Source organism: Vicugna pacos, chromosome 20 (assembly GCF_048564905.1).
Source record: "Vicugna pacos chromosome 20, VicPac4, whole genome shotgun sequence".
In the NCBI taxonomy this organism is placed as follows: Eukaryota; Metazoa; Chordata; class Mammalia; order Artiodactyla; family Camelidae; genus Vicugna; species Vicugna pacos.
In genome coordinates this window covers 38,044,316-38,057,998 of record NC_133006.1, presented here as the reverse complement: position 1 = coordinate 38,057,998, position 13,683 = coordinate 38,044,316, and the positions used below count along the sequence as shown (strand labels likewise).

Genomic DNA, 13,683 nt, shown 5'->3' with positions numbered 1-13,683 from the left:
AGAGGGGTCTGCAATCAGAAAAGAGGGTGAGTGAAGGAACTCTTGGGGAAGAAAGATGTTCCACGGATAGGAACAGTAGTCCCCACAGACGAACTGGCCCAGAACATCTGAAGTCGATTTGTCCTATTGGTCTCCTCTCCAGGGCTTCCTTCTGGAAATACCAGTATTCTTATTTTAGCCTTATTTTTCATGAATTAATTCAATAAATATTTATTAAGTGCTTGCAATTTATAAATCATTGTGACAAGGCCAGGAAGAAAACAACAGACAGTCTCTACCCCTGTGCAACGTACTCAACTTCCAGCCTAACGCTGGGGAGGGTACTGAACACGTAGTCACCGTGTGCTGAATGGCACAGAGAAGGCGTGCAGGGTGAACGGGGGCAGATAACAGATAGAGCCAGTCACCAAAGGGATTGTGATAGAAATAAACCATCTATTACAAAAGTATCGGGGGGTATCTTGACTATCTCGTGTTATCTAAAACGTGAGCAGAAGATAGTCATCTTTTCACACGAGCATCTCTCCCAAAGAGAAAACGGAAAACACCCTGCAAGTGCAGGCCTGGAGGCCCAGGAAAGATGGCTGTGATGCAAACCCCACCAAGCGCAGCCCAGAGGACCTCCACGTGTGATCACCTGGCGCCGCTGGCAGCAGGCCCCTGGGGTGAGATGGGCTGGAACGCTGTTCTCTTCAAGACGCTCAGAGGCAACTTTGTTGAGTAGCTTTCTGGCTGAGGAAATGTAACAGTCTTAAAATTATATTTTGGAATCTTTAAAAAAAAATGACTGGCAGTAAACAAGAGAAACTTGTACTTGAGTAGCTAAAGGTCCCGTACATAAAAAAAAAAAAAAGGAAGCTGTGATTTACTGAAGCTATAATAGCACCAAATTTACCAACACCAGCATGTTCAGATGAGGCATGGTAGGGGGAGGGGATGAGGAAGAAATAGACCATATCAGAGAGAGAAAGAAAATATATACGCTTAAACTCACTGCACGGGACCGAATACTTCCCACACAATGTCATGTATAACTTTGAAGCAGGGTAGTACAGTATTCTGTGTTAAATGCATTTTATGGGGATTTGGAGAGGATTTAGGTAAAGGCTACCCCAATAAATGATTTACCAGCTCTAATAAAACATCAAGGAAATTATTCAGATTGTATCTCAGACCATTTAAAACACAAGTTTATAGAGGTCTCAGCAGCCCCCATATCCTCAGCCCTGGTTTACAAAGAAACATTTATAGTGGTTAATTATCTCATATTACTTAAAAAAAAAACGCTAGCAATTTCAAGAGAAGGAAGAAATTGGAAGTAAATAAACAGATATGACAGCCAAGAAGTTGAGAGAGAGACAGACAAGCTGACTGATCACTCATTCATCCTGTTGTTCACTTATCCAATAAATATTTGCTGTTTGCCTTTAATTAATAAATATTTGCTGATTAAAAATCAGGCATTTTAGAACTAGGGCCTGGAGAACCAGGATTGACAAGCAAGAGGGGTTTCTGCCTGCCTATGGTTCCTTTCTCGTGAGAGGAAGCAGAAACGTGCAAATAAAAGAAATGAACATAAATATTAAAGATTAACTTAAATTGTGGTAGGTGCTTTAAAGGAAACAAACAAGATGATGAGAGAATAAATAACCAGAGAGGGGTGGGCACTACTCTACGTAGGACAGTTGGGAAGAGCTTCTCTGGGGAGGTAAAGTCGATGCTAAGACCTGCAATACATTAAGCCTTCCACCTTACTCAGATCTGAGAAAACATTCCAGACAAAGGAAGCATCAACTGTGGAGGCCCTGATGTGAGAAAGACCTTGGTGTGTTTGAAGACCAGAAAGGAAAACTGATGTGCAAAGTGAGAAACTGTCCTCGGGTGACCGACGCCCTCCATTCCAACCTTTGGAAAAGATGTTTTCTTTAAAATTTGCTATTATTAATGTTAATAATATCAGCTACCTTTATTGAAAATGTACACATCCCAGTGGCTGTACTGGCTAGCTTATATACCTTACCTTTCAGTTTTCACAATAAGCATAAAGCCCCACAATATAGGTATTGTTATTCCAGTTTGATACAAGAGAAAACAGCCTCAGAGAATTTAATCAAACGGTTCAAGGGTATAGGGCAGCAGCAAGACAAGAAGTCATACTCAGGTCTAGCCACAAAACCTACTCTTTCATTGCTTTTAATTTGTTTGTCTTGTTTGACAAGTATTTGTTGAACCCTAGGCTGTGCACACAGAAATGAATGAAGAAGGTGATAGGTTATATTTCCAAAGATGGCCACGCAATATCTTCCATCCCAGCGCTCTCTTTGGCAATGTCACCTTCCTAATCTTGCACCAAGAGGTGAAGGCTATCCCTCTTCTGTCTGGCCCTGTGACTTGTTTTGATCAATAGAGTATGGTGGGAGTCACTGTAACACTTGAAAAGCTTGACCTTAAGAGATCTGCAGTTCCCACCTTCTCTGCTTGGAAAGATGCTACTTGCAAGCCAGGCAACAAACCGAGAGGAAGCCCAGGCAACAGTGGAGAGAGGGCCACGTGAAAAAATGAGAATTTCAGCTGAGAGTGGGAACTGAGGCTTCTGACATGTGGTCCCAATTAAAGTGTCTGAGTCAGATCCCAGGTATTGGAGCTGCCTCGGCTGAAGCCTGAGACATGGAGCACAGATGAGCTTTCCGTGGTGCATCCTGCCTAAACTCCTAACTCACAGAATCGTGCGCAAATGAGACAGAAGTTGTTTCAAGCCACGAAGCCTTCCAGGATGCATCACGCAGCAACAGACCACCAAAACACAGAAGGAGCCCAGCCTGGTGACGATGAACTTCACTGAGCTGCTCCATCCCTTCCTCCTTCCTAAGTTACTCCGTGTGTCACACTGCCACTCACTGTCGTCCCTTCCCTCACCCTTGATGAGTCCCACCACTGCAAAATCCTGGGATCACGACCTCTGAGAAGTTCCATTGCTCACTCTGCTTGCACAGATAGGTACACCTACATACACACCTCCAGGTAGAGAGAGCAGACTATGATCTGCTTAGATCTTAAGAGAACTAAGGTTTGCAGCATGTATCAGCCCCCACCATGCTCCCACTTCCATCTGTGGACACTGCCTACACAAACTGTCAACATTTTTCCGCTGAAGTCTCCTCCCCAAGATTTTCTGAAAATCCTTTCCCATTCTTAAGCAAATTCGGCCAACGTCTTCCCCAGGAGTATATGCAGCACTCCGTGCATTCTTTAAAAAAACAGTATTATCATATCACACCAATGTTTTTAGACATACATATAATTTCTTGGACTTTGAGATTTCCCAAATCAGGGCACAAATCAGATAGCCTGGAATAAACATGCAATCAATATTTGTTGAATAATAAATAATCAAAGAATAGAATGAGTAAAGACTTGCTGAATTCTATGAATTTAAATTTTTAAACAGAAAGACAGGGTACCATGACTCACCAAACTGAAACCCTGTGTTCCTCCAGTTCTTCCAAGTAAGATGTATCCTGTGAATAATCTTCAGTTTCTCCAGTTCGCCAAGCAATTGATGTTTCCTTCACAGAATGAAGTGAATTAAAATAAATGAAAAAAGTGTTTTAGCAGAGAGAAAGTTTACCTAATTTCAGTGACATTTCCCTCAGAATGACTTACAGAATCATTGGTCACACAGAAGCATAGTGAGTTAGCCATGATTTTGCACTGCAATTCCTGCTTTACACTCCAGATTCTCTCACTAAATTCTCATGTCTACGTTGGCAGAATATGCCACGTTCACTTTTGTATTACTTCACGTGGAACAGATTCTTTAAATGTTGTTAGAATGAAAACAACAACAAAAACATAACCATGGTTATGGTTTTCGTATTAAATCAGGACTACTGGTTGCAAGTAGAGAAAATGCAGCTTGAAGGCAAAGAGGCAGCTGGATTTCAGGAACACAGGAGCCAAGGACTCAAAAGCCACCAGGACTCCTCTTCCACCTCTACTCTCTGTTTCAGCATTGTCTTCCAGCACGGTTTCATTCTAGCATTGTCACCAGTAACTCCTGAGTTCCACAATCTGTGACTCTCAACAACACACATTTAAACTCAGGACCATACAATGTCTAGGAAGCTGATTTATGAGAACTTGAGAGAATTGCGTGACCTGTGATGATGGATCTAGAAAATAGACGGTCCCATTGGAGAAACTGAGCCCTCCAACTCAAGCAAGGATTCTTGGGAGTCCCACTGTGGGTGAGGAGCGGGGGGAGAGGGAGCGGCTAACCTAGCCAGACTCTTCTTCCCTCTTCCACCGAAACAGTCCAACCTTTACCTGTTTATATAGTGAGCTCTCCCATACAATTTTGTGATAAAATGCTGCTGACAAAAAGATACCTGGAAATCACTAGTCGACAGAAGAAGAAAATTAGACATGACTTGCACTTATAAGATAGCTGTGTTAACATCCTTCTTTCCTTTGCCTTGGTCTCTTCTCAAGTGTTTTTAATCTTCATTTGTAAGAGGACAGTTACTCGAAATTCCTTGATATCGGTTAGTACGAGCTCAGCCCAGCTCTGTAGTTGAAATATTCTGCAACTGCAGAACTGCTGTTTTGGATGCACAGACGCCAGTAACCAGGAAAACTCTGAAGTGAAACTTAGGTGAAGGGGACGTGCCATCCAGCCTCTACAAGGCTCACTTCTCTTACTGTGAAACTGATCGATCTGATTACCTTAAGAACAAAATTCAGTTACAAGAGCAATTGAAGGTGCCTTTTTGTTGGGGTCCTTTTTAGCTTTCTCAGCCTCTATAGCTCCTGTACCAGCAAAGTTATTTTTAATCAGTTTATCTAGTATTGGTAATTTAATTACTCCATTTCTTGGTAAATTAAAGAGTGTCAAAATTCTTTTAAATGTATGAGAGCTCTGAATTGTCCTAACTAAATATATTTGATTCGCACACTTTGCCAGACTGCTGAAAATGTGCTTTTGTAGCTATCTAAATTTTAAATTTGATGGCATTTCTTTATGAGATGCTTAACTACTTTATTCAGTCTTACTAAATAGAAAGTTGAAATTGCTACCAAGAATTATGCCAAAGATTTGGTTTACCCCTCAAAGCTCCTGATCTGTTACAATATAGGTGCTCATGACAGAATGGATTAAGTCGCTTTCTATTCGGTTCGTCTGTTTGAGTCCACCTAGACTGTCCAACTAAACTCACGGTGAAAGTGGTAGGTAGCATGCTCCTTTGTGTCTTTCACAACTCCTAACACAGCAACAAGTGCATAATAAATACCCAAGAATGAGTTACTAGAGGTCATGTCATGAAGTTCTTATATCACAATAACAAGCACTACCTCCGGTTGCTAAGTCGTAAAGAAAAGCACCTGTAACTTCTAAAAATGGCAAACCTTTTCTGAACCTTTGGATTTCCTTTAAAGAATATTTAAGTTAATGTGCTAAAAATCCCCTTACATGGGTGTTTTGGGAGACATAGTTACAGACACTTGTTCACCTCTAAAGAAACACAAAACTCAAGAAATAAGAGTGTTAAATCCAAAAAAGAGGAAAATACGTAGAGTAGAATCCCCAGGAGAGTAGCAGGGTGTGCGAGCCCGCGCACGTGAGGACACTCTGACAGTCTATGAACAGTCCACCAAGCACAAATTCTTATCCTGACTCCATTCCTAAGAAATAACGCTTTAAATAGGATAGCATCAATATTTAAAAGACAGAAAATAGATCCCCTGGCCCATTACGACTCAAAGTCCCTGAAGCCACTAAAAAAAAGGTTTATTCCAACAGCTTTGTCTTTAGAAAGATGAATACCTACACTTTAAAAGAGAAATTGGTGGTGCAGATCTGTTCTGGAACAGCACGTTTCACATAGTATCAATTAAATATCAATTAATATCAATTAAATATCAATTGCTAAAATTTAGAATATGGTTTTCAAGTTCATGAGCTAGATTGTTTTGCAAGCACTCTTTCAAACACAGCACAAAATGAGAGCCAAGAAGTGTTTTAAAGGATTTTGAAAAACTAAAATGTATTGTGTTGTAGTCAAAAGAGCCAATAAGTGATGGTCAGAAGACTTTCATTCAAGTCTTCTCACCACTTAGGAAACTTAGATTACTTAAAGTCCATGAATTTGAGTTTTTTAACCTGAAAAATGGAGATGATATTTGTCTGTCATCGCAGGATTTTTATGAAGACAAACTGATATAATCGTGATAAAATTCTGGGAATGGAAGGGAAAGAACTTAACATGCTTTAGAAAATTAAGGCTTTAAGTAGCATCTGACCCAGTGCAACACATAGCATAGGTGATCAATGGAACATTTCACATCCTTTCTCCGGCATTTAGTGCAGCATGTCTATGAAGGTGCTAAGTGGAAAATACTATAGGAAGAAAACATCTATTAAATAGTCTCAAAGTTGTCCAGCTCATGAAATGAAAGGCCCACTTAATTGTGTTATATGATAGGAAGCAAAGCCCAGAGTCTGTGCCTCGTTGTTCAGAGGTTTTCTGCCCCTTAGCAATAATTCCTTCCATGGACCATTTGGTTGATGAGGACAGGTGATGATGATGGGGACCAGTGAGGAGAAAGAGCGCGGTACACAACAGGTCAGTGGCACCCGTGCAGTGGAAAAGCATCGTGGTGCTAGCACAACGCAGTTCCGCTCAGCAGCACTGTCTTTCCCCAAACTCCTTGCAGGGTCTTTGTGCAGATCTCTGGGGAGCGCTGTTCATCGGCGCATCTGGCCAGATGAAGAGCAAAGGGATTGTTTCATCAAAAGAGAGAGCCTTAGGAAGAGGAAATAGTGAATAAAGAGCTGAATCCTGAGGATTACAGATGCTTTTGAACTGCCCTGGGAAGATCAGCAGTGAGCAGTACCATGTTTTAAGACGGCAGCGGAGGAAGGTGCGGGGTGGACGCACAGTGCTAAGAGGCTTGTGTTAATAAGATCACGCAATTGCAAGTCACTGATAACGACAACAAACACCAGGTGCATCTGAAGTATCAAAGCAAATAAATATGACATCATGTTCAATTCCATCAGTGTTGTTATTATCATCTTAAAAAAAAAAAACCCGCAGCTCCAAATTAAATCCAGCCTAAATCCTGAGACCATCCAGCAAGAATACTGTTTCCTCTTGCTTTAATTCATTTCTGCTGTGTATACCAGAGAATTTTTCAGGACCGGCTCTCTGTTAGCAGTACCCAGGGAGAAACCAGGTACTCCTTCCTGGCTGGGCTGTTCAGGATTTACCCAGAGAGATCCTTTGAGTAAATAACTCCTCTGGCTTTTGCTTCTGCCCTCTGGATGACAACTAGCATTTCTGACCGCCTGGAACCAAACATTTTGATTTTTTTCAAGTGGCTGTGTGTCATTTGAGAAATGAATGCTTCACAAGTGCAGTTCAACATTAACCTCAATTTTCCTATGAATTGCCTGGGTTAGAGTTTTTAATATCAGTTGAAGGTTCAAATTAATTCTTAATACCAGGAGAAGATGAGGGGGGTAAAAAAAAAAGGAACAAATTTAAATTGGAGTAGCGCCTCACATTTAGATTTAGTAGGTGGTATAACCACCCTTGCCCACTCAGTCACTCACAACTCGGGTGTATTTCTGGATCTGTCTTCCCTCAGCACTGATGCTACTGAGAGGTACTACGAGCAGGCACAAAGCTACGTCCCAAAGCAGCTCAGAGTGAAGACACCTTCCCAACGTGCCCGACCCCCCGGGAAGAGCTCACTCCCCCAAACAACTGGCTCACAATTTTCGGAGTGTAACATTAAAACTGCAGTGAGAAAGGAAACTCCTGAACTGAAGATGTTAAACTCAGAAATAAACAACTTTTTGAAGTCTTATTTCATGATGGATACAAATAATGGATTCTAGACACAGGCAGTCTGGGTTCAAAGCCCAGCTATAAACTATAAACTTGTTAACAATATTATTTTAACTAAGTTGCTCCATCTCTCCTGCCTTATTTTTCTTACCTGCTAAACAGGGACAATTATGTCAAGAGCAGGATCTAGCCCGTTAGTCTGTTGTGAGAATAAGACAGGCATGTGATGTGGAGAACCTGAGAACATTCTCTGGCATCTGGTAATTTCCTAGCCCTCAGTAAATGCTCCACTGTTACAAATTTCACTAAACGTCTGAGTCCTAAGCTTTCTTCTTCTGCAATATAGAAACAACCACAATTGTAGATGCTGTAAGTGGTCATCTGGCCATTAAAAACCCATTTGTCTGATTAGATGGCAGTCCACTATTTAAAGATGAAACCAAGGTTTACTTTAAAATCAGTCTTTGAGAGAATGGCATGAAAGTTGGCTCTAAAGACCTGTATTTACTTAGCACAGTGGCAAATAAAGATAATGATTTGGATAGTTTGTGTGGGAAAGGGCACGGATGGGAGAGAAATCCTTTTACTTCAATTTTCTCGCCAGGCTAAATCTTCTGAATTAAAACTTAAAACTCGAAGTCACTTGGTGGAGGTAGATACAGATTTCGGAAATGATTAAATATCGAGAAACAGGATCTAGTAATACCAGTAAAATTAATTTAACCAAATGCTTGGAAGCCCAGGCTGTGCAATTTATATAAACTTATCAAGACAGTTTCTGGACAGGCTTCACAGAAGCCTTGATCATGCCAAATCAGACACAGTGCAGTCGAGCATTGCCCAAGCTGGGAAGAGTCTTGTAGACCAATTAATTTAACTAAAGTATTCAACAGCTAAAAGAAGTCTGATTCAGATGTAATAAAAAATTATTAGCATTGCTGATTTCACAAATATTAGCTGCTTGAGCATGTCCTGCCCTTCACAACTTGATTTGAAGACCAAATTACTTTCTACCTGGAAATACATTTTAAGAAATCACAGTTAATAATCAGGGCTGCCATTTCCACGATCAAAGCCAACTTCTACAGCCTTCATCTCACCTTATTGTGTAATCCATGGTCTTCTTTTGAGAGACTGAGATCACAGTCAGCAGGGCAGGGACCAATTTTATTAGAACCGCTTCCTAGGGTTAAAAACAAAAGGTGGAAAAAATATTACAGAATTTTGCTCCAGAGGATATGCAAGCTTACACTACTGAAATCTAAGCGTTTGTATAAAGCCTGACAAATGGCAGTAAAAGAAAGAGTTCTCTGGAGGCTCTCCATTGTCCTGTGCCCCCAGTTTTAATTCAGTCAGTGCATGAACTTCAAGTAGAACTCTACCACTGGCCACCCCACGGGGATGCAGTTTACAAGCAGCAGCTGCACTGATCCACTTCCCTATCCACATCCGGGTTGGATTCTCACCAGCTCTGTTTCTGCAATCAGGTTTTCAAAGAAACTCCTTTGCGCCTCACGCCAGTGTTCCAATATAAAACCCGGAGAGAGTGAGTTCTGTATCCGCCTACACCCAGCACTTCCCACCTGAGCTGCCTTTATCATAATTTGCATGACTTGCTTCCCAAGGTTTCTCAACCTCAGCACCCACGACGCTTTGAACTGCACATTTCTTTGCGGTGAGGGCTGTCCTCTGTTTCGTAGGATGTTCATCAGTGTCCCTGGCCCCCTACCTACTAAATGCTAGTACCACTCTCTACCTCCTCTCCCTACCCCACCCCAGGTGGAGACAATTAAAAATGTCTGCAGACATTGCCAAATGTCCCTTGACGGGCAAAACGTCCCCAGTTGAGAACTACTGCTCTAGACCAAAAACTCTTTGCAGACGATGTGTCTTGTTCATCTTTGTTTCTCCTGTTGGGTCTAGCAGTGCTTCAGATAGAATATCTCCTCAACAAATGTTTCTTAAATTACAAACAAGCAAAGACATTACACAAGCAGGTATTGCTTTAGCTTTATGCCTCTCGATCCACTGGCTTGACCTCTCACTTGATGAATCCATATGCTAATAAGGACTATCTCTGTCTTGCAACAAATACCCTGGCCCAGAAGCTGTCGGAGCTCGGAGTACCCCGGCAGAGCCACAGGTCTGATGAGGAGGTTGGCCCCCGATTTTATCTTCTAAGCACACATGTACCCTGTACCATGAGCAGCCACAGCCTTGCTGCCTGTCCTTTTCTCTCCTTCCGGATTCAATCCTTCGATCCCCAGCCCTTTGGAACTGCCCTTGCGGACATTTTAAAATGAGCTTTCCATAGTGTAAAATTAAAATGAAGTAATGCCGTGCATGTCAGGTAACTAAGTCCTCATGAAAAGGATAGGCTCCTAAAATTTGTTTTTGTTTTTGTTTTCTTCTAGATTTGACCAAAATTTTGGCTATATTCCCCATGTAGTACAATGCATCCATGAGCCTATCTTATACCCAATGGTCTGTACCTCCCACTCCCCTGCTCCATTGTTGCCCCCACCTCCACTGGCAACCATTAGTTTGTTCTCTGTATCTGTGAGCAGACTCCTAAAAGTTTTTAACATTTTCTTTGATCTCATGTAAAATGTTTTTGATCTAAAACCTATCTTCTTATTTAAAAATGTATCTATGTATAGTAATTACATATGTAACAGTTAATTATTAATACACATTTCATAGAGTTACAGACATATGTCAGAATTATTATACCTATGTAAGTGTGTATATACTTTTTATCAAATTATGATCATACAATATATGGAATTTACATCCTTTTTAGAATTAACATATGATGTTTCTTACTAGTTATTAAATTTTCTTCAGAGTATAATGTTCAGTCACTGCACAGTGGTACATTACATGGTTTTATTTAACCAGCCCCCTTTAGTTGGGTATTTGTATTATAATGAACAAATTTTATAAAAATCTTGTTCATCTCTACTTCCTTTCACAACATGAGTATCTAAGATTAGGAACACCAAATCAAACACTTAGGATACACAAAAAGAACTATCAAAATTCAAACCACAACCAGCAGCATATAAAATTATCCATTATCCACATACTTGCCAAAGCTGACTCTTAACCATATTTTTCCCTTTTGCCTATTTGGTAGACAAAATAATAACATTTTATTGTTATTTTAACTTGCAGTCCTGTAATTCTAATGAATTTGAATCGCTTTTTATTTGCTGAGCATTTATGCTTTTCGTGTCATAGGTTGTCTCGAAGTCCACTGGCAGATTTCTAACACCGGATATGAATGCAGCCCACCAGCTTTCTTACGTGCAGAGTTTCCATGTCGTATCCTTTCCCACTCTTTAAACTTTCAACTTACTTTTGTCTTTCAGTTCATAAAGACAGCATTCTTTTTTTGTAGACAGCATATTCTTTTTTAAAATTTTATTTATTTTTTAAGCTTTTTTGGGGGGGGGTTAGGCTTATTAATTTTTTAAATGGAGGTACTGGGGATTGAACCAGGACCTCATGTGTGCTAAGTATGTGCTCCACCACTGAGCAGTATACCCCCATATTCTCGAGTCCTGTTTTTCATCTAGTTTTACAAACCCTGCTTTGTACTCTAATTACTTAGTCTTGAACATTTCATGCATTTGTTTATATGGTTCTATCATCTTGCTGTTCACTTTGCTTTGCCCATTTTGGTTTTTGCTGTTGTTTTCTTTTTCTTCATTGTTGCTTTGTCCATTTTGTTCTGCCTTGCCTGCCTTCTTTCAGGTTACTCACTTATGCTTTTGGTGTTCCATCTTATTACTCTATTTTTTCTATTCTTTCCTCTACTGTGTTCTATTATTTCTCAGTCTTTCAGGGTGTTTTACTGGTTGCTCTAAGGCTAACAGCATTCATTCTAAAATTATCCATGTCTATTTAGAGTCAATATTATAGAATCGTACACCTCACACCTGACTGTTCACGTACCCATTTCACATTTCTGACTTCACAAATGTAATAACCTTACCAATGTATAATTCCAGTTCCCACCCCCTCATCCTTTGAACTATTGTTATCATGTCTTTTATCACTACATGCTTTATAATCTCACCTTACATACACCACTTTATTTTTCTTAAACAGTAAATAATATTTTAAGAAAATGATTGGAAAATAAGTCTGTAACTTTCACCTATGTATTTGTCATCTGGCTGTTACTCCTCCATTCTCCTTTGTAGATCATTTTAATCATTTTCCTTTAGCTGAATGAATATTCTCTAAGTTTTCTTTTTAATAATGCCAGTCTGCTGAAGAAAAATTATTTAAGCTTTCCTTCATCTGAAAATGTCTTTATATCAACCTCAATTTTTGAAGGATATTTTTGCTAGATGCAGATTTCTCATTTGACATTTTTTTCCCAGCATTTTAAATATGTCATTACATTAACTTCTGGTCTCCATTGTTTCTGATCATGTCAACCATTTTTCAGATCATTGTTCCCCTGTATATAATGTGGTTTTTGTTTTTCTGTCTACTTTCAAAACTTTCACTTTAACTTTGATGTTCAGCAGTTTGACTATGATATTCTCAAGTGTAGCTTCCCTTGTATTTATTCTTTGGGAACTCACTGAGGGTATTCAACCTGTGATTCGATATATTCCATCAAATTTGGGAAATTTCCAATCATTACTCTCTTAATACATATTTTCCTCCGTTTTATTGCTCTCTTTTCCTTACCTAAGACTCCCATTCCATGTGTGTAAAACTATGTGACATGACCCCTTGAGTGTCTGAGTCTCTCTCCATTTTTCTTCCAGCTTTTTCTTTTCTGTGTTTCCAATTAGTTAATTTCTTTTGATTCTTTTATATTTGTAGTTCTATACCTTCCATTTGGTCATTTTTTAAATAATGTCCATGTCTCTGCTGAGATGCCATGACGATTCATCCTGATCATATTTTCCTTTAATTATTTGCAAGTGATTTTTTAAGAAATTCATAAACATATTTATAATTGCTTTTCCTGCTAAATTTAATATGCGAGTTATGTCAGTTATTTTTATTCACTTTTTTCTGGTCTAAGGCTTCTTTTCTCCTATTTCTTTGCATTTCTAGCAGTTACAGATTATACACTGGACAATGTGGAAGCCTCTGGATTCTGTTACCTTCCTTGGAAAGGTGTTGCTATTTTTTCCCTAGTAAAAAGAGTGAAATCACTGGCTAATCCTGTTAAACTTGTGTAGGCTTAAATTTACATTTTGTTATAGCATTTCTGTGAAAAACTAAGAGTTTCCCAGCCACTCTAACTTCTCAGAATTCAACCTGAGGACTCTAATTCCTCTGCCACTCTTGTCAGAGCTATTTCCAGGCCTTCTTCCGACAGGCTTAGGGTAAGCCACTCTAGAGCACGGTCTTTATTCCTAATATGCGGACTTTTGGCATCTCAATTTACTGTCAAACTGAAAATGAGCTATGAACTTGACTCTCCTGACTTGAATGGTATCTCTGATTCAACTCTAGTGATCTCTGTGCTACTCTCAGGTCCACAGTAATTACCTAGCAAAGCCTTATTAGTCTTAACTGCGGTCATGTACCCTCGGCCAAGGACTCATGGGGGGTCCCTATACTGATTTCTGGGTTCCTCTCTGCACATCTCCCTGCTCTTCGTTCCACCCTGCAAATTCTAGCTGCTTCAGCAGTCCTGAATGCCAAACTTTGTTTCCTTAGCTCAGTGGCACTTATTCTGCATGGATTTCACTTCACTACTTTACAGGCAGAATATTTTGCCCAGGTGGACGGCCAGCCAGGGTTTTCCTCAAAAGCTTCTTTTTTTTCCAGAATCAGCAAGTCTTGTGCTTCC

General features: G+C 39.9%; 1 protein-coding gene and 1 long non-coding RNA gene across 6 annotated transcripts in view; one reads left to right on the top strand and one right to left on the bottom strand.

Annotated features, from left to right (window-relative positions):
* The window catches only part of LOC140687815 (uncharacterized), a 48,729-nt gene extending 37,474 nt beyond the window's left edge, over window positions 1-11,255 (top strand). The window contains exon 4 of one of the 3 annotated variants that reach the window (XR_012062421.1): window positions 11,097-11,255. This is a non-coding gene — a long non-coding RNA (uncharacterized lncRNA). Of the gene's footprint in view, window positions 1-532; window positions 635-7,650; window positions 7,758-11,096 lie in introns of those variants that run through there. The other 2 variants (XR_012062422.1, XR_012062423.1) reach the window with 2 other exon arrangements.
* LOC102544289 (uncharacterized) overlaps window positions 1-13,683 on the bottom strand; it is a 245,217-nt gene that overhangs the window by 116,410 nt on the left and 115,124 nt on the right. For all 3 annotated transcript variants that reach the window (XM_072945696.1, XM_072945698.1, XM_072945697.1), the window contains 2 exons: window positions 8,954-9,036; window positions 3,472-3,566 (listed from right to left, as the gene is read on the bottom strand). In XM_072945696.1, coding sequence (XP_072801797.1) covers window positions 3,472-3,566; window positions 8,954-9,036 — 178 coding nt within the window. The remainder of the gene's footprint in view (window positions 1-3,471; window positions 3,567-8,953; window positions 9,037-13,683) is intronic.